The sequence below is a fragment of the Episyrphus balteatus genome, chromosome 3, assembly GCF_945859705.1.
Source record: "Episyrphus balteatus chromosome 3, idEpiBalt1.1, whole genome shotgun sequence".
In the NCBI taxonomy this organism is placed as follows: domain Eukaryota; kingdom Metazoa; phylum Arthropoda; class Insecta; order Diptera; family Syrphidae; genus Episyrphus; species Episyrphus balteatus.
In genome coordinates this window covers 42,727,592-42,748,313 of record NC_079136.1, presented here as the reverse complement: position 1 = coordinate 42,748,313, position 20,722 = coordinate 42,727,592, and the positions used below count along the sequence as shown (strand labels likewise).

General features: G+C 29.9%; 3 protein-coding genes across 7 annotated transcripts in view; 2 read left to right on the top strand and 1 right to left on the bottom strand.

Moving 5' to 3' along the window:
* Nucleotides 1-20,722, bottom strand: part of LOC129915667 (cholesterol 7-desaturase nvd) — a 101,994-nt gene that overhangs the window by 65,197 nt on the left and 16,075 nt on the right. The gene's annotated exons all lie outside the window — the stretch shown is intronic.
* Nucleotides 2,546-9,024, top strand: LOC129915665 (cytochrome P450 307a1-like). The gene is made up of 2 exons (XM_055995318.1): nucleotides 2,546-3,313; nucleotides 7,529-9,024. Exons 1-2 carry the CDS (start codon nucleotides 2,863-2,865, stop codon nucleotides 8,779-8,781), a joined length of 1,704 nt encoding a protein of 567 aa, XP_055851293.1. The 5' UTR covers nucleotides 2,546-2,862; the 3' UTR covers nucleotides 8,782-9,024.
* Nucleotides 17,138-20,722, top strand: part of LOC129915659 (catenin alpha) — a 36,921-nt gene continuing 33,336 nt past the window's right edge. Inside the window, exon 1 of one of the 4 annotated variants that reach the window (XM_055995308.1) lies at nucleotides 17,138-17,629. In XM_055995308.1, the coding sequence (XP_055851283.1) occupies nucleotides 17,476-17,629 (154 nt within the window). In that variant the 5' untranslated portion in view covers nucleotides 17,138-17,475. The remainder of the gene's footprint in view (nucleotides 17,630-20,722) is intronic. The other 3 variants (XM_055995309.1, XM_055995310.1, XM_055995311.1) reach the window with 3 other exon arrangements.

Sequence of the window (20,722 nt, the reverse complement as noted above, 5' to 3'; positions counted from 1 at the left end):
CACCCCTACAAAAATAAGATATTCAGATAATATATTTTTTCTCTCTTAACTTACAAGTTTTTCTTTTTACCGACTTCGAAAAAAAGAGGATGTATTCAATTCGAGTGTATTTTTTGTTTGTTTTTAATGTTTGTTACCTCATAACTTTGAACTGAGTGAACCAATTTTGATAATTTTTTTTTGTATAGGAAAGCTGGTCCCATTTTAATTTCATCCAGTTCTGGCCATAGAAACTATAAGAAAAACCATAAAACCTAGTTTCGACCCATGGAAGTCGGTTTTGTTTTTTTTTTTTTTTGATAAAAATGATTATTCGACTTTTGGAAAGTGTCTAAAAGTAAATATTAAATAGTTTGTAGTTTGAATTTTTGCATTTTTTAACTTGAAAACAGCATTTTACTCTTTTTGGGTTGGGTTCGATATCCCGCTTTTTATATTCCCGTTTTTTTAAATCCCGCTTTTAAAATCCCGTTTTTCATTATCCCGCTTTTTATAATCCCGCTTTTTAAAATCCCGATTTTTATAATCCCGTTTTTTATTATCCGGATTATGCAAGCAAAACTAGTTGTTTTATTTTAAAAAATCGCGCGATCCGGATTCAAAAACAAATTAAAAAATGAGACATTGTTCTAAACGCATTTAATTAAAACCTTTAACAAAAATAAAAAAAAATTAGAAAAAGTAAGGAATGTGATACTAAAAAGAAATCAATTAACAAACTAATATTTACTTTAAAGTTTCAGAAGAACAATCAAATCGTGATAATCCCATAGATTAATAATAACATAAAATGATCACAACACCTTAAATTAAGTACACACTACATAATCAAAAGAAATTTCATTTAAATATATTTCAACTTATATTTGGATGCATTTCAACAATTTTGATATTTAAATAAATGAAATTTCTTATACTTGTGAACTCAATTTAAGGCTTTAATCATTTTATGTTTTTATAAAAGAAATACCGTTTTCATTATGTGTTGAAGGCATATATTGTGTGTTGGCAAAAAATCAGTTTTACTAATTTTTTGTCTATTTCTCATGATTTTTTTATTTGTGAATTAAGCATGTATTTTGTAAAAAAAAATCGGGATTTTCGGGATTTGACGGGATTTTAAAATGCGGGATTTCAGAAAACGGGATTTAAAAAAGCGGTATTTTAGTAAACGGGATTTTGAAACTTTTTTTTCGGGATTTTCGAAAAACGGGATTTTAAAAAGCGGGATTCCGATACGCTCCCACTCTTTTTATTTTGATTTCTAAAAAATGTCTAAAATCTTTAAAAAATTAATTAAAAAATAAAAATAGGTACTTATTAATTTTTTTTAAATACGTGTTTTATAATAATACCAGGCAAGTATTTACATGTTTTTAATTTAAAATATACTTATTTGACATATATAGGGTTAAGCTTTAGCTCTTAATTTATTTTATTTTATATTGTTTAAATATTATACTTTATTCAACATATATTAAAAATATGGTCACCTTAAATGCAAGAACTTCAAAGTGATTATGTTTTTTTTTTTCTGAATGATAATCACAATTTTTTTCTATTCCATAATCAAAAAACCACCCATCCCTATCCAGACATCACACAACATATGTACTAAGCTCAAATTGAAGAAAAAAAAAACAACACATCCCGCAGCCTAGTAAAACTATTGTATCTAAGCATTTCTAAGTATCTATGGATGGATGGATTTTAGACTTAGAACATGCTATCTTCTAAGAATATGATTCTAAATAATTCCAAACACACAAGAACTACTGACTTGCACATCATCTCTATATCACTATCTATCATCCACTAGCAACATCAAGGAAATGTAAATGTTTATTTGAGATACTCGCGTATCTACTAAAACATGCCGCAACCAGCAAACCAGGTACACTATACGCGTATTATTGTGTAATAATACACTCCGGAACGTGTGTACTATCAAAACATATCTTCTATTTACACCTCGATTATAACTCGCTCAATGCACTGGGAAAAAAAGGAAGCACGAGAAATCATCAAATCAAATAGAAGAAAAAGAAGAAGAAAAAAGTATCTCAAGAACTGAGCTCTGGATATAGACGTAGTGAACAGTGATAGCAAACAAATAATAAAACTGGTCACTGGTCAATCCAAGGGATTCGGATTGGATTGCTTACTTCAATTTGTTGTTGTTGTTGTTGTTGTTAATGAAGAAAGATACTTTTTTTGCTGATTTTCTTTTGCTCCCTATATTCACATTCGTCATTGGTTCTCTTTTTTTTTAAGCTTCTGTATGTTTCTAAGGTTCTGACTCTGATTCTGAGACTCTGGGCCACCAGCCCATCAGGCTTCAGAGTGTTGTCGTCATCAACATCATTCTTTTTTTTTTTATTTTATTTTTCCATATATTTTCATTTTTTATCGCCACCACCTCGCCGTGTATAGAGGTACTGGTGTATAGAGTACCTCTGAAGAATAATGAGGCAAAGTGTGCCTGGTTTGTTCTCCCACCTATAAAAGCCATCGCATAGAATCAAAAGTGCTCAGTTAAGAATTTTTGGTAACTTGAAAAAGGCACACGGCGAACCGAACCGAAGAACCTTCAAGCCCCACCAGTCTATCTGTCTGCCTGTCTGCCAATTATTCTGCTTCAGACGATAAATAGTTTGGTGTTGGCTGCGCTTCGAGCTGGAACCCGAACATAATATTCTTTTCAAACGATAATACGACTTTATAAGAATCAGTCAAGTGCGCTATCTTGCTCCTCGTATAAAGAAGAAAAAAAAGTGTCAAGTTCTATCAAACAATTTCTATAATTCTAACCAATTGCTTCTATAACTCAAAAAGTGAAGAGAATCTTTTTAACTCATTATAATGGAAGTGGCAGTTTTTGACATTTTAATTTTTATCATTGTGATAATATCATTTGGTGCATATTTAAAAGTGATTTATGAATGTTTTCGCAAAGCCCGAGTTACAACAACACATTATGGCAAAGGACATAGTATCACAAGTCAATTGGGTCAACAACAGAAAAATAGTGAAACAATAACACGGGAATATAAACAAGCACCTGGACCAGTACCATGGCCAATATTAGGCAATTTGGCAAAATTGGGCAAATATAAAGTTCCTTTTGAAGGATTCACTGCTATTGCTAAAGAATATGGTGATGCTTATACTTTGACTTTGGGAACAACTCGGTGTTTTGTTGTAAATAATTTGGAATTGATTCGAGAAGTATTGAATCAAAATGGAAAATTTTTCGGTGGACGTCCTGATTTTTTGCGTTATCATAAATTATTTGGTGGAGATAGAAATAATTGTAAGTAGAAGAAACAAACAAAAAAATTACTTAAATTAAAAATTTGAAAAAAAAAAATCAGTTTTGTTTAAAAAATTTTGCTGCGTAAGTTCAGTTTGATATTGGTGGATTTTGTTTGTGTTCGCATTATTTGCGTAGGTATAACTTTTGTTTGTTCTTTATTTTTTTTTTTTTTTTTTTTTTTTTGAGGGAAAAAAAAATGCGTGAGTAAAAATTTGCTTTGATAAGCTAAAGGTTTTAAATTCAAAATGCGGACAGTAATTTGAGTAGGAGAAGTGATCCATTTTTTTTTTTGTATTTGATTTAATTGCAAATGTAGTTTGATGAATTTGTAGATTTAATGTTTTTTTTTCATGAGCAACAAGTGTTTAATAGTAGTTAAAAATAATCGTCTTTTTTTACAAAATTTTAATCAAATGTTAAATATTTTTTGTGTAGTTTCAAGTCGTGATTTGAACTTTTTGGTAATTTTAATACATTGCATTCTTACACGGAAAATTAATTTGACTTTAAATTACAGTCAAGATATTGAATAAAATTAAAATTTTGTTTGTTCGTTTTTTTTTTTTTGTTGATAAAAATGCTTTTAAATCTTGCACTATGTTTGCTTGTTTACAACTTAAATTTTTTTAAGCTCTTTGCTAAAAAATATTTGTAATAATTTTAGTTAGTATTACAAAAAAAAAAATCAACAAATGATCTAAGAAAATATTTTTGTAGGTTTTGATAAAAATTAATAGATAACTTAGCTATAAAGTCCAGTTAACCGTACCTACAATTTATTGATAAGATAATCTGTTTATTAATCGGATACTCACCCTTTATTCTAGCGAGTACTAAAACTCAACGGATATGAAGATTTGAAGGAAAATTTGATGCCTTGAAATTATTTTTACATTTTTATGTACTGTAACTGTTTTCTGACAATTTTTGTGTGTGTTAATCCTTTAGGGAATAGTTTAAATCTTTTTAATAGAAAATTTCGGTATATGCCATAAATAATACAATTTTGGAAAAGTACAATTTTTCTAACAATTGGTTAATACCATTTCATAGCAAACATTCCTGTTCATTCAGACAAGTTCCGTTTTTTTTTATTTCAAAAAAATCATTCTTTTTTACTTGCTCTATAGGGCAAGTATTGGTTTCATGTCGAAAAAAAAATTTGAGGTTTTAATCAAAACCAACATTACGATGATGGAGAATTCCAAAAAAGTGGGTCTCGCAATTCCGTTCGTGAATCTGTACACATTTCCACAGCCTAAACGGGTGGACGGATTTTCTTTAAATTTAGTACAGATGATTTTTATGGAATTTTGAAAGTTGGTTTTTTTTTGTTTTTTTTTTTATATCTCGCTTAGAAAGGGTACCTCCCATACAAATTTTTCAATTCAAACCAAATAACTCGAAAATATCTCTAAAGATTTTGATTTAACTTTGCAAGCGTAATATCTAAAGCAATTGCAACAAAACTGCATTTTTAGTTTTTCTCAAAAAAGTCAAAAAAGTGTACCTCCCATACAATTTTTTCAAATTTTACCAAATAACTCGAAAACGGCTCTAACGATTTTGATTAAACTTTACAAACGTAATATTCAAAGCAATTGCAATAAAACTGCATTTTTATTTTTTTCAAAAAAAGTCAAATAAAAAAACATTTTTTTTCATTTAACAAAATGTTGCCCTAAATATCGGCTCTTCAACAACATCAACAAAATTTCTTTAATTTTATATAGAGGCAGCTCTTAAAATCATAAAAGTGTTTTCAACTGCAAGAGCAAGTACGTGCGACCCCAGTCGTGCATTTTATTAATTTCGACTATCTCACAAATGACAAGATTACTTTCGAAGAATTATTGAACACAAAAGCTTAAATTTAAATCCAAAACATTTTTTTTTTTTGTTTAAAAAAGAATATTAAATATTGTTGAAAAATCAAACTTTTGGAAACAGATTGGTGATTTTTTTTTTAATTTTGATTTAAGATTTTGACTTTGATTTAAGATGTTAATAATTACATCATTGGCGAATATGTACATAAACTTTTTTTTTTTTAATATTTTAAAATTTAGTTTTTTATCTCAATTTTTATAATTTTTTACGAAATTCAACAATTTCGAATTTGTTGGCTCTTTAAATGGATCTTGATGGAAGAAATCAATTGGCGTAATTTTTGTTTTGGAGCTTAATTGTATTTGAAATTATTTTCCATTTCAAGAACGAATTATATGGCTTTTTAATGTCAAGTCATCTTTAGTTTCGATTGATACAAATTTATTTTGAGATCAAAATCAATTTTGTTTAAATCTTCTTCTTTTAAAAAGGAACAAATTTTTTGGATTTTATATTTGAAAAAATAAATATTTTTTTTTTGATGGAATAATACCTATGAATTTTCCTTTGTAGGTAATTGAAACCCTGTTGAAAATAAACATTTGGGCTATCAATGTTGCAATGTTGCAATCCTTCATTTTTAAACTTCAAGCTGAGATAAAATAATATCCATTTTTACTTGCGATATAGGTACTATAGGGCAAGTTTAGGATTCGTAAAAAAAATCGAACTCGAGATAACAATTTTACATGACATTACGATGATGGAGAATGCCAAAAAAGTGGGTCCGGCAATTCTGTCTGTCTGTCTGTCTGTCTGTCCGTCTGTCTGTCTGTAAGAACCTCGAGCTACATCCTAAACTACTGAAGGGATTTTCTTTAAACTTGGTAGTTAACAGTTTTGAGTGATTCCCTAGAGGAGAAATTGAAGTTTTTTTTTAGGACCAAAACTAACGGTACCTGTCATATAACGGAAACAGAAAAGTTGATTTATTTCAAAAACGGCTCTAACGATTTTGATTAAAATTTTTCTGCTTACTGTTACAGATAAGAGCCTTCTTTGACAATAAAAAAAATATTTTTTGTACCGTTATCAACGGTACCTGCCATAGAACGGTTTTTTTGATTTATGAATTTCTCATAAACGACATAACAGATTTCGACCAAATTTTTAATACAGAAACGTTTAATCAATCATTATTTAAAAAAATTTAAAATTTTTCAAAAACCACATTTTTGGATTTTTAAAAAATATTTCAAAATTTTTTTTTGAAAAATCAATTTTTTGGAAACGAGTTGGTGAAAAAATTTGAAATTTTGTTTTTATGTGTAAATTAATTATTTATTCAAAATTGCATATCAACTTTTTTTTTGAAAAATGTTAGAAAATTTTTATATATAAAAAATTATTTTTTTAAAAAACGGCTCTAACGATTTTCGAAAATTTTTTTCTAAAAATTCCTTTTTATACTAGAAATAAAATGGCATACTTTGTTTTTTGTAAAAGATCATTTAAAACGGTATTTTATTATTTATAAAAACGGATTTTATTTTTTTTGCACCACTAACGAAATTCCGTGAAAAATGTCAAATTTTCCCTAATTTTGTTCAATAAAAAACTTTAACATTAGAGTAACTTTTACCATAAGAGCAAGTACGTGCGACCCCAGTCGTGCAATTTATTTAAATTACTCTTGTGTTTATTAAATTACTCTAAGTCCGATAAACAAAGGTGCCCTTGCTTGATTATGAAAGTCGACTAAGTCACTTTTTGCATTGTTTCAAGATAAACTGACCTGATAATTTCATTGTAACGATTTAATGGTAATTTTGTCTTGAAACAATTTACAGCAATTTTGATTTCAGATTTATTAAATTATAATTAATTTTATGTTAGCATTACGTTTAAACACTGGCTAAGTTCACTTTCATAATGAACGGCTGAAAAGTATGGAAAAGATAACTTACTTTCTTATAAATTAAATGTACAACTCATTCACAATAAACTTATGTAACTAAAAAACCTACTTTTTATTCTGATTACACTACAATTTCATACGTTCTTTGCATACATTTATTTTTTTAGCATGGTTTAGCCATTCAGGCGCAAGTTTGTGGTAAAATGTATAAAGCCTATTTAAGAATTCAACATCAAAATTATCTTACTACAGCTTTTAAAAACCCTGTTGTTTCTCTAGAATTATTATCATCAAGATCTTTTTGAGTCTCTTGCAACTTGCGTGTATAATTGCAACAAGTTGGCATCGTTTAAAAATCATCAAACCATCAATATCAAACTTAAACTAACTTAACCAAATTTCAAACCAAAACCTTCTTTTTCTCTTCTGACTAATTCCTTATTGCCTTAATTTTTTACTTACAGCTCTTGCTCTATGCGATTGGTCTCAACTACAACAAAAACGTCGTAATCTCGCCCGTCGTCACTGCTCTCCCCGCGATGCTTCTTCCTATTTTTCCAAAATGAACGATGTCGGTTGTATTGAAATTCAAGAATTCATGGATACATTGGACAAACGTATAATTCCAGGTCAAGAAATCGAAATCAAACAAACAATTCAACAAACTTGTGCCAATATGTTTAGCCAATACATGTGTTCAGTCCGATTCGATTATGAAGATGTTGAATTTCAAAAGATCGTTTGGTGGTTCGATGAGATCTTTTGGGAGATCAATCAGGGTTATGCTGTTGATTTTTTACCCTGGTTAGCTCCATTTTATAAGAAACATTTACAAAAAGTTACCAACTGGTCAACTGGTATAAGGAAATTTATTCTTGAACGTGTTATCAATGATCGTGAGCAGAATATTGATTTGGATGAACCAGAGCGTGATTTTACTGATGCTTTATTGAAGAGTTTAGCTGAAGATAAGAATGTTTCAAGGGATACGATTATATTTATGTTGGAAGACTTTTTGGGTGGACACTCGGCTGTGGGAAATTTGGTTATGTTGGCTATTGCTTATGTTGTAAGAAATCCTGAAGTTGGAGTGAGAATTCAAGAAGAAGTTGATAGGATCACTGAAGGAAAGCGATGTGTGAATTTTATGGATATGGAAATCATGCCTTATACAATGGCAACGATCTATGAAACTCTTCGCTACTGTTCGTCACCAATCGTGCCACATGTTGCCACAGAAGATTCAGTTGTTTCTGGCTATGGAGTCACAGCAGGAACTGTAGTTTTCATCAACAACTACGAACTCAACACAAGTCCAAAATACTGGGACAAACCTGAAAAGTTCAATCCTGAAAGATTTGTAGAAAAGATTCCACCACCACCGATATCTTCAAGCAAACGAAAGAATTCAGAATCTTCAGACTCAGGAGTTGATATTGAAAAGAATGAAAATGAACTCAAAACAGAAACTTCACAACAACAACAGACCCGACTCAAAAAGAACATTCCACATTTCCTGCCATTTAGCATTGGAAAGAGGACATGTATTGGACAAAATCTAGTTCGAGGATTCGGCTTTATATTGTTGGCGAATATTCTTCAACGTTATAACCTGCATTCAAATGATCTGAATCAAATTCAAACAACTCCAGCGTGTGTAGCACTTCCCTGCAAAGGTTTCCCTCTGGTCTTCACATTAAGAAAAAACAGTGGATAAATCGTATATATTTTCCAATGAAAAATCTCAATATTAGTTTTTAGAAAATTTCTAAGTATCTCAAAAAACATGCACAATCTTTTTTATTTTTTGTTATTTTTCAAAACCTATTGAAGAAGAGTGGGAGTTAAAAAAAAGTTTAATTTTAAAACTATAAATATGGTTAATGGCTTCGGGGTTTTGGAAATAATTATAAATATCTCTCAAAATTTTGGAAACTTAAAAATCTCATAGATTAATTTATATATAAATTTGACTTAATATTTTTTTATCTCATAGAATAATTTTTGTTATTAATTTTTTTATATAAATATTTTTAATATTTAGCCGATTTAATAATTTCTCATTTTTGTTAATAAGTAGGTTTATTTTGTTGATGTAAAAAAAAAGAAAATTACTAGACAGAATTTTGTTTTAAATTTATGATTTAATAGAAATCTTTTTCACATATGATTTATTATAAAGGCTATATAAATATTAAAATTATTATATATATATTTTTTTGTGTTTGTTTAGTTTTAATTTTTTTATATTTTTTAAATTAATATTAAAAACTATTATCTTAATAAGACTGAATAATATTAGCAATAATGAATGCAACAGTTGAACAAAATACAAAGAAATAAAATTAAAAAAAAATACTTAAATGGATATTCCTTAAAAGCAAAAAACTGCTATTTAATGTTAAAACAAACAAAAAAAATAACAAACAAAAACAGTGTAACAAATTCCAGTTTAAAAATTCCAGTTTATTTTTTGTTTTAGTGGTTATGAAATTAAAAAAAAAAAAAATAAATAAAATTACTATATTGTATTTTGTGGTAGTTGTTTTTAAGAATAAAAAATTATATTGTTGGAAAGAAAATCTTATATAAAAAAAAATTAATATTTTATACAAAGTGAATAAATTATTACTTTAACTGAAATTATATTTGTGTTTTTCTTTTTCTTTTGGTATTGGCTTTCAATGTGTTTTTTACTTAGAGAGGTATTTTTCCATGTCTTTTCTGGTTGTGTCTCATTTCTTTATATAAATTCAGACCTCCTAGAGTAATACCGCCTTGTCTATGGATGGTAAAAGCTTCTTTGTAACATGCTAACACAGATTTTACATTAGAACGGTGACTTGATTTTCAAGCTTGAAGAAAAAGCATTTCGTACCTTTGCAGTCTTTCCGCTTTGGCTTATTGATAGCGATGGTCCAATACCGAAAGATACTATTTGCTTACTCTCAAAAAAATGCTCCGAACGTATGTACATTATGCACTTTAAAGGCATCGGAAATTTTCTGCTTACTCTTTGTATTATAACTTGACCCAAAGGAAAAACATATTTCAAAAATGTTTTTTTTGTATGTCTTTTTTCAACATATTTTTAAACACATTTTTAAAAATATTAAAAAGAACACTTACACCTCAACTAACAATTTTTCTTCTTTAAAGCTTGCCATATTTTTCTGTAAAGCTTGAAAAAAAAAAATAAATAAATTATTATTTGGGAAATCCATTCTTCAAAAACGAATTTTATCAATTAAATTTTGATGGTTTACTTAGCAAAGTTTTCAAACTTTAGTACACTTTTATATCTCAGTTCCAGACTAAATTTCACCCAAGAAACCAAAACGCGAAAAGCGAAACCATGAAGACAAATTTTTTTCACAATTTGTCGGGTTTATGATTTTTAAAGTTTAAAAAAAAAGTTTTAAATCAACAAAACCATCTTTTGAAATAGTTTAAAAAAAAGCATTCCATTATATTTACTATGGAAAAAAAAATTTCTATTTTTTTTTTTTAATTTTTGAAGCCATTTAAAAATAAAATGCACCACGACAAGGTCGCACGAACTTGCTCTTAGAGTTATAGTTGCTTAAATTTTTAAGAAAACAAAAATAAAATTCGTTTAAAAAAAAAAAATAAAATAAAATCTGAAATCAAATTGCCCTCCAAAACAAGTATGCAGTTTTGATATGATAAAATCGTTAGAGCCGTTTTTTAAAAAACTAATTTTGTATAAATAATTTTTTGGAAAAAAAGTTTTAAAATAAAATTGGTATGCCATTCTGTAGAAATCACTAATCAACATCTAAAAACAAAATTTCAAAAAAATTCAATGTCCCGTTTTCGAAAATTTGATTTTTCAAAAAAAAAAATTCAAAATTTTTTTAAAAATCCAAAAATTATTTTTTTTCAAAATTTTATTTTTGGCTTATATATTTAAATTATATAAATGCTTCTTCACAAAAAGTTTCGTTGAAATCGAATAAGCAGTTTCGGAGATAATCGGATTAAAAAAAAAAACGGTTCTATGGCAGGTACCGTTAATAATGATTTTCAAAAAAAAAATTTTTTCATTGGAAGTTAGACCTTAGCTTAAAACTAACATTTTTTTTAAACAAAATCGTTAGAGCCGTTTTCGAGATATTTCAATTTTACTAAAATCGGTATATGACAAGTACCGTTGTATTTGGTCCAAAAAAATTATTTCCAAAAACCCCTCTGGAGAGTCACCAAATAACGCTACATACCAAGTTTGACATTAATCGGTCCATCCGTTTAGGCTGTAACTCCTTATACAGACTGACAGACAGACTGACAGACAGACAGACTGACAGACAGACAGACAGACAGACAGACAGACAGACAGACAGACAGACAGACAGACAGACAGACAGACAGACAGACAGACAGACAGACAGACAGACAGACAGACAGACAGACAGACAGACAGACAGACAGACAGACAGACAGACAGACAGACAGACAGACAGACAGACAGACAGACAGACAGACAGACAGACAGACAGACAGACAGACAGACAGACAGACAGACAGACAGACAGACAGACAGACAGACAGACAGACAGACAGACAGACAGACGGACTTCCGGGACCCACTTTTTTGGCCATAGTAATGTCATGGAAAAATGTTATCTCAATTTTTTTTTTTTGTACGAATGCATAACTTGACATACCTACTTATGTATAGTACCTATATCGCAAGTAAAAATATTTTTTCAAAAACATAATACAAATTGTTAAATATTTTTCAGAAAAAAAGTTAGTAGGTATATCAAAAAAAAAATAATTGATCAACATTTAAGCCTAGTACCTATACTAATGAAGCGAAAATTTGTCTACGTCTCCAAAGTCAAAAAAAAACTCTTTTGGAGTAAGAAAAATGACATGGACAGTTAAATGTGAGTGACAAATTAATGATTAAAATTTTTCTAAATATTCTAGAAAAGGTAAGTAGTTACTATGCAATGAAAAGCATAACAAATTTTCGTTTACGTTTTTGTATTTCTTTGTGCTATTTTTGTATGGAAAATTTCGTTTCGCTTCAGCTGCGTACTAGGCTTAAAAAAAAAGAACTTACGAAAAGAATTCGTCATCAAAAACAGATTTTTAACTCTTTCGTTTTTCAAAAATGTTACTCCTTTTTATTTTCAATTTCCTACGCTTTTGTAAAAAAAAAAATTCGTTGAAATTGTTTAAATCGTTTATGAATAAGTCAGAAATGAAGAAAACGGTTTAATGACAGGTATCGTTAATAACCACTGTTCAACAAAAACTTTTTTTTATTAATTAAATAAAATCCTTAGAGCCATTTTCGAAAGAGACCCGTTTATTTTGGTTCTAAAAATAAAGTTTTAATTTCGACTCGAATCTCACAAACTACATACATATGTGCCAAATTCGTCTATACATCGAGCTAGGGACTAAACGGATGGATGAATTTGCTTGAAACTTGGTACAGATGATTTTTGCGTAATTTCCTAGACCTGTTTTTTTTTATTTTTTTTAATATCTATTTTTTAACGCATATCTCCCATATACCGTTTTCGAGGTATTGCAATTTTCTCGAAAACGGGAAAGAAAATATGGCGTTGTCGTTTTTTTGCAAAAACTGACATATTTTTTAGGTTTATATATTTTAATAAAGCATAAGCCAATTTTATTCAAAATTTAAAGGCAGGTATTTCTCATATTTTAGGTTCTCAATTTGTAAGTTTTAGAAAAAAAAAAAATTTAGGGTGGAATTCATAGTCGTCACGCAAGTTGAGAAATATCTCAAGCATTCGCTCAATCGAATCCTTATTCATAGTCATGACTGGAGTCGAAATTTTTCTCCATCGAACGTCTGAGGAGACTTTTTTACTTGAGGAAAGGCATAAGTTTTTTTTCAGTCAGTTGACATTAAAACGCAAGAGTCATGGCGAGCGTTTGTGTTTTTTTTATTAACCAATTGAAATTTGTACTAATTTTATAATAAAATAAATTAATAGCGAATATTTGTTTGAGTTGTACGAGTGGGTCGACGAATTCGACGAATATATTGGACAAATACGATATGAACTAGTGCGAATTATTAAAAAAATGTTTTTTTTTTTATGACAGGTTAATTCAAATCAGTCAAATTTTCGAGTTTGAGAAAAATTTTCCTCAAGACAAGAGTTTTCTTTACTCAAGTGACAGCCCTATTTTCAATTCCCTTGAGCGATTGCTTGAAATAGTTCTCAACTTACTGGAGTTGAGAAAAATCTTAACTCGAGTAACGACTATGAATTCCGATCTTATGGGGACTTTTCGGCTCGTATGAATGTAAGTCGCAGGCTACTAAAGTGACATTCCTCATAGAAAAATCCTAGTCGACCGACATATCGTGCTCCTAAAATAGACTCGTGAAAAGTCGGCAATGTTTTTAACTTTCCATTTTTTTTTTATTTTGATTTTTTATTATCGAAACTTAACAATATCTTAAATTTTCATTAGATATTTAAGATAAAGACACTTTTAAGTACAAGAGCAAGCATTTGCGACCCAGTCGTGCATTTTAATCATCTCGCGGGTTGGTTTTTTTTTTTGCGAACTTGTCCTATAGGGGAGAGTAGGGCAGTTTTGAACACGGGGCACATTTGAAGTAATTCGATATTTGAACCCCTCAACCCGATATCCATAAATAATGTCAATGACTTTTTGGAAGGTGATTTTTATAGTGGTTTTGCATTATTTCAGTTTTTTAGTTGTAAGAGTTTAAAAAAAAATTGGTATGTGATTTCAAAACGCAATACAATTTTTGTTAATGGTTAATGAATTTTAAACTAATTGACGGTGAATTTTTGAATGAATATAATAATGTTAAATATTTATTCAACATTTTATGTCGTTGACACAGTTGGGGCAGTTTTGAACAAGTATGGTGGGGCACTTCTGAACATGTTCAAAACCGCCCGAGTAGTTTGTATCAGATATTTTAAGGACACTTGAATGTGTTTTATTTAATTAATCGTAATGTTCTTATAAAAAAAAATAATGAAACTTGCATTTGTGGGCAAAATTAAAGAAAAAATGGGAATATGTACAACATAATACAACATGTAGTTTAAATTTTAACGTTATTTTTTCTGAGTTTTTATTATTTGTTGGTTAATTGAATATGATATAATAATCAATTTGGAGTTTTTGTATGTTCTTATTAAAAAACTAATAAAAAGTTAAGTATTATTTATTCATTACAACGAAACTAATACTGCTGTTCAAAAGTGCCAATTCCATGTTCAAAACAGCCCCATACATGGGGCACTTTTGAATATAAGAGCCTACATTTTTAAAACATCAAAATTCAATATAAATAATTTGTTTAACTAACCAAATGTTCTTTGAAATCGAAGTTCAATGTTACTGTTCAATGTTAGTAAACTTTACAGATCAACAAAAAGAACATATTTCGTTCAAGCAGTGGCGAAAGCAAAAAGTGCTCAAATGTGCCCCACTCTCCCCTACCTATATCCCAAGTAAAAACATGACTTTTTACATTTTTACAAATTTACTAAACTAGTTTTCAATGAAAAATGGAATAAACATGGTAAAATAGATTTTTTTAAATTAATTTTTTTACAAGAGATTCTTTGTTTGAAAAAAAATCCTCAAAAGCACCTATTTCATTTCTTTAAATGCAAAAGTATAAAGGAGAATGGGCAAATTTGTATGGAACGTGGACGTTACGGGGCCATTAATGAATTTCTTATTTTATGATGTTATTACGTCTTACATATGTTTTGCAAAAGTTTTATCCTTGTGACGTACTGCAGAAACGGAAAAAAATGCATTTTTGCATTTAACACTTTATGCAGATTGTCTCCATGTTATAATTTTAATATGTATTTTAAGTGCATATTATGATATTCTGTCATTTTCCCTGACTCTGAAGACCTTAATTTTGAATATCCAACCATTAGAACCCAAACTATTAGCTTTTTTAAACAACAATTTCAAGCCTATTTTTAGAGTTTTGTTGTTCAAAAAACTGTCGAACAAAAACAAAAGTGGTTGTCTTAAAAATCTTGTATTATGAGTTCTATTGATTGGATTTTCAAGATCAATGTCTTCGGGGTCAGGGAAAATGACAGAGCTTCATATTATATATGTATTTAAAATAAGATTATAATTTAATTTTTCTTTCACACATAAAACGATGCATTAACAATACTAATATTGCAATATCTTGCATTCTTAAAGCAATACAGCGTAACTTCTAATGTAAAAGTTTTTCCTAAGCTATAGCTCTTTCATTTGATACCAATTTCATTAATGGCCGCTCAACGTCCAAAATGCCCATTCTCCTTTATTAAAAATAGCTTTTTTCTTAATAATCCAGTTAAATAAGGGTTTAACCTCGGAATGAATGTTAGTAGAAATTTTTTTTGCTCAATATCTTCCTTTTGCCATTCTATAACATATCTCAAAAGTCTAGAAAAATCTCATGTCCGCTTGTCGCGATTTCAAGGTCATATCCACAAATGGAGATTTTCAAAATTAGCAAAAATAGGCTATGGTAGTATATACACATATGATACATGATTTCAAGGTATTTTTCAATGCTGATTCCAAAAACTCTAAAATCAAGACAATTAATAAGAAAAATTTAAATTTGTATATGTATACCAACATAAGCGACATGATTTAAAGGTATTTTTTGACACTAATTCCAACAAAGCTCACAAACAAGTCAACCTGACCATCCCTGAAAAGTAATGCACCTTATTCATGTTGATCTGACACAAATATCTGAAGTGTAGTTTTCCAATTTTTTAAAATCTGCACCTTATTTTCAAACCAAGAAAATTAGGACTTGCGGACATGAGTTTTTTTTAGATTTTTGAGGGTAGTTAAAGAATATCCAAACAAAGATTAAAATGAAAAAATTAGCCTATTTGCACTTATTCCTAAGATGAACAAGAATCTTCTTTAGTGCATATCCTAAAATTTGCTCCTCCATCAATAAATACCATTATTTCGTAGGTATATATATTTTTTGTAATGGATTGTTTTGATTTTTAATAATGATGGATTCTAAAATCTTCATGCAAAATTTGGTTCATCTACCATAATTTTTAAGGGTTTTTCGGCAGTAAGTTTGCAACTGTTATAATAATATGAGTTGACAGATGAAAAACAAGTATAACTTTTTCCAGAGACGTCAGATTGTCTTGATTTTAATTTTTTTGGAATCAAAATTAAAAAATACCTTGAAATCATGTATCATATGTGTATATAATACCATAGCCTATTTTTGCTAATTTTGAAAATCTCCATTTCGCGATTTGACCTTGAAATCGCGACAAGCGGACATGAGATTTGTCTAGACTTTTAAGATATGTTATAGAATGGCAAAAGGAAGATATTGAGCAAAAAAAATTTCTACTAACATTCATTCCGAGATTTACCCTACTAGCAATTTTGCTTTTATAATGCTTTACAGAAGCAACAGTTGCATCTGTAAAGCTTTATAGAACCAAAATTGTTTGTCGGGTACCCCTTTTTTCTCCTTATTTTACTGTATTATAAAGCTTTCTGAATGAAGAAAATATATTTCTTTCACTAATTTGGTTCAACTACTTTCCCCTACTGTATGCTTGAAAGAAAATAGCATTCATGGCCTCCATCCTTCCTTTATTCTTACTGCCAAAAACAAAACGCACCCATTTCAGATTTTCTCACATAATGCTTAGCATTAAATGCTTCAGAGATTGTTGTTAACGCCATTTTTGAAAAATTTGAACTTATTGGTAAGATTAACATTAGCAATAAGTAATTTCAACGTTGAGATTTAACTCGTGTAAAAAAAAAAAATCCCTACAGAAAATCAATCATTTTCAAATATTTAACAGCTACTTATAAGCGCCATCTCCTGCCATCTAGATAAACCTCTACAAAAAAAAATAATTCATTTTCATTCCACTTCATTTCCATTTTATTCACATCAACAAACATGAACGAAAGAGATAGCTAGTATAACTCCTAGACGACGCCATATTTGTTAAAGCAGAAAAAAACATCTACTGTGAACTTTTTGTCGTGTCGCGATTTTTTTCACCTCCGCGAAAATTACTCAATTTCCATTAAAATTTTCACATTTTCCAAAGAAAATTCTATAAAAATTTATAATTAACAAATTCATTGAAAGAATTTCCATAAAATTATACCAAAAAGTATTCAATTTCAGTGAGAATTTTCAATTTGAAAAAAAAAAAAAAAGTTGTGAACTCTTTCTTGTTCAATTGTCAAAAGGCGTTGACATTTCTTATATTCCTTTTTTTTCAACACAGCGAGTGTAAAAGAAAATTTTTGTGAAAAATCAAATAAAAATCTATAAAATAAAGTAATAGAAAAAAAAAAAAAAACAAGTGAAATAATGGGAACATTAGCTGATTTTGGACAAATTGCAATGAAATGGGATCCAAAGAATCTGGAAATCCGGACAATGTCGGTGGAGAAGACGCTCGAGCCGCTCGTCTTGCAGGTCACCACTTTGGTCAACACAAAGGGACCTAGCAAAAAGAAGAAAGGTAACTTTGTTTCTGCGGGAGTGTAATTTCATTTGTGCCCCGTTATATTGTATCTTGTCTACCTTGATTTTATTTTATTTTTTTTTTTCTATTAGTCATGCTCTTGGATGAGAAATAAATGAAAAATGAATGAGACTTAAAAAAAGTTTTCTTCTCTGTCTGATATCTGTAATTGCATATAATATGTACCCTTTTTTTATCTTCTTTTGGATTTATTGGAAAATCAAGGATTTTGTTGAATGAAGAGGGTACAATTATTGCAAATGTCCCAATTTTACGGGTATGAACTATGAACAAAAACACACAAAAAAACTCACAACTCAGGTTTCAATTCAAGTAATTAAGCAATAGACGGACAACTAAAGACGGTGATAGTTGAATTGTTGTAAAGATACCAAGCAAAAGCAATATAAGAATGTAGCTCTTTTGTATGTACCTGTGTACAAAATAAATGCATTCGACTTGGACTAGAGGGACATGAAGAAGTTAAGTTTTTTTTTTTTTTTTTTGCAAAATAGTCACGTAGCTATTTGGACAACAGAGGGAAAGTTGAAAATGCAATCGAAGCATCCGAGATTAATGGGCGCGATAGTAAAAATTAAATTAGCGTCTGGTTAATTGTTGACAAATAAAAATGATATATTTTAGACTGCAGCCAAAAAGTTGATATTGATTTATCAAACGAATTTACCACATTTCAACAAAAAAAAATTGAAAACTTTAAACCTTTTAAAAGGCTAACTTTTTTTATCAGATCATGCCAAACCAAAAAAACTATTTTTTGTTACCGATGATAGTCCCAAATTTACGGCTCTTACCTAAGACAAAGCCTGATTTGAAGAATATCCGTGAAGTTTCCTTCCGCCTCTATATAAACTACTCAAAACAAAATAGGGCCCACTAGGTTTTTTGTGCCTCATCTGAAAAATATTAGTGTTTATATTTTTTTTTTTTTTTGGTAATTATGTTTAAGCGTCGTATTAAGTAACAATGTACACATTTTTAATACTGAAAAAAATTCTTTATTCAAATTACACAGAAAAAACATTTTATAGGTAAACTTACAAAAAAATAAAGAAAAGGAAAAATTTACATTTCATTATTTGTTGTTATGATTTCGCGGTGATTTCTTTTGGTTAGTAGCGCATAGGGCCTCCTCTTCTCCGTATGTAATGTATAAGCCTATCTGGTACGCTCTCGATAAGATGCTTCACGTTTTGTTCGGGTATGCGTTCCCAACAGGCTTTTAACGCGTTTTTGGAGCTCCTGTTTAGTGTTGACGCTGCTGTGGATTTCTTTTAGGCTTCTTTTTAACTGATCCCATAAATGCTCAATGGGATTGAGTTTTGGGCTTTTTGCTGGCCACGGCAAAAGTGAAATATTGGCGTCAGAAAGAGCTGCTTGGGTAATACGGGCCGTATGTGGGCGAGCATTGTCTTGCATAAGAACAAACCCATCGCCAACTTTTTGTGAAAATGGGATCACAACAAAAACATTACTGTTAAAAAAGGAGCCAAGTTCTCCTATGTTGAAATTATGCTGGCACAAAAAGTACTGAGATGTAAAAGTGTACCAAGTTCTAAAGTTTGTGTTCAAATTCGTATCAATAAAATTTTGATTGTTCTCTTGACAATTTTTCTTTTAATTACCGATTTTTAAAGTTATTTCAAAAATTGCCAAGTAAACAATCAAAATTTTATTGATACGAATTTGAACCCAAACTTTAGAACTTGGTACACTTTTACATCTCAGTACTTTTTGTGCCAGCATAATTTCAACATAGGAGAACTTGGCTCCTTTTTTAACAGTAATGTTTATGTTGTGATTTCACTACTTTTTGCAAGGTATGGCTGTAGAATTGAAAATCTCTAGGTATATTTGATGAAAATTCAGTGAAAATGGGCGGTTGCCACGCCCCCTGGCTGAAATTCTCAAATTTTAAATTTTTTCCTTTGTATAAACTACCATCTCTACCATTCTACCAGATTTCAAGATTCTACGATAATCAGAAGTGCTCTTTTATATTTAATGAAAATTCAGCGGAAATGGGCGGTTGCCACGCCCCCTGGCTGAAATTCTCAAATTTTAAATTTTTTCCTTTGTATAAACTACCATCTCTACCATTCTACCAAATTTCAAGATTCTACGATAATCAGAAGTGCTCTTTTATATTTAATGAAAATTCAGCGGAAATGGGCGGTTGCCACTCCCCCTGGCTGAAATTCTCAAATTTTAAATTTTTTCCTTTGTATAAACTACCATCTCTACCATTCTACCAAATTTCAAGATTCTACGATAATCAGAAGTGCTCTTTTATATTTAATGAAAATTCAGCGGAAATGGGCGGATGCCACGCCCCCTGGCTGAAATTCTTAAATTTTAAATTTTTTCCTTTGTATAAACTACCATATCTACCATTCTACCAAATTTCAAGATTCTACGATAATTAGAAGTGCTCTATTATATTTAATGAAAATTCAGCGGAAATGGGCGGATGCCACGCCCCCTGGCTGAAATTCTTAAATTTTAAATTTTTTCCTTTGTATAAACTACCATCTCTACCATTCTACCAAATTTCAAGATTCTACGATAATCAGAAGTGCTCTATAATATTTGATGATAATTCAGCGGAAATGGGCGGATGCCACGCCCCCTGAATTGAAAATCTCAAATTTTCGATTTTTCCCTTTGTATACACCACAAGCCCTATCACCGTGTAAAATTTCAAGTTTCTACGTTAACGGGAAGTTCTCCATAATTTTGATGATCTGTCAGTGAGTGAGTGAGTCAGTCAGTCAGTCAGTCAGTTACGGTTTTTGCGATTTTTGAAGCCCTATATCTCAGAAACTACTCATCGTAAAAGGCTGAAATTTTGTGAGGAGTATGGTTTTGACAAGCTCAATAAATGTAGCGGGTTTGAAATTTCTGGCATCTTTGGTGTGGAAGTTAGAGGGGGGTCGAAAATGGCCTAAGTTGTTTCCTGTAAATAAGGGTGAAGTGCCAAAGTTGCTAGAGAACTTGGCTGGGCACTACCGTGTCCCTTGATCACAACAGGTCGTATTACCATTTCAATATAACTGGCGGCGGTAACGA

Bases quoted from the DNA above. Each gene is read 5' to 3' on its own strand.
- LOC129915665 (XM_055995318.1), top strand. From the start codon at position 2,863: ATGGAAGTGGCAGTTTTTGACATTTTAATTTTTATCATTGTGATAATA. The intron at 3,314-7,528 runs GTAAGTAGAAGA...TTTTACTTACAG, and splicing joins TGGTGGAGATAGAAATAATT to CTCTTGCTCTATGCGATTGG.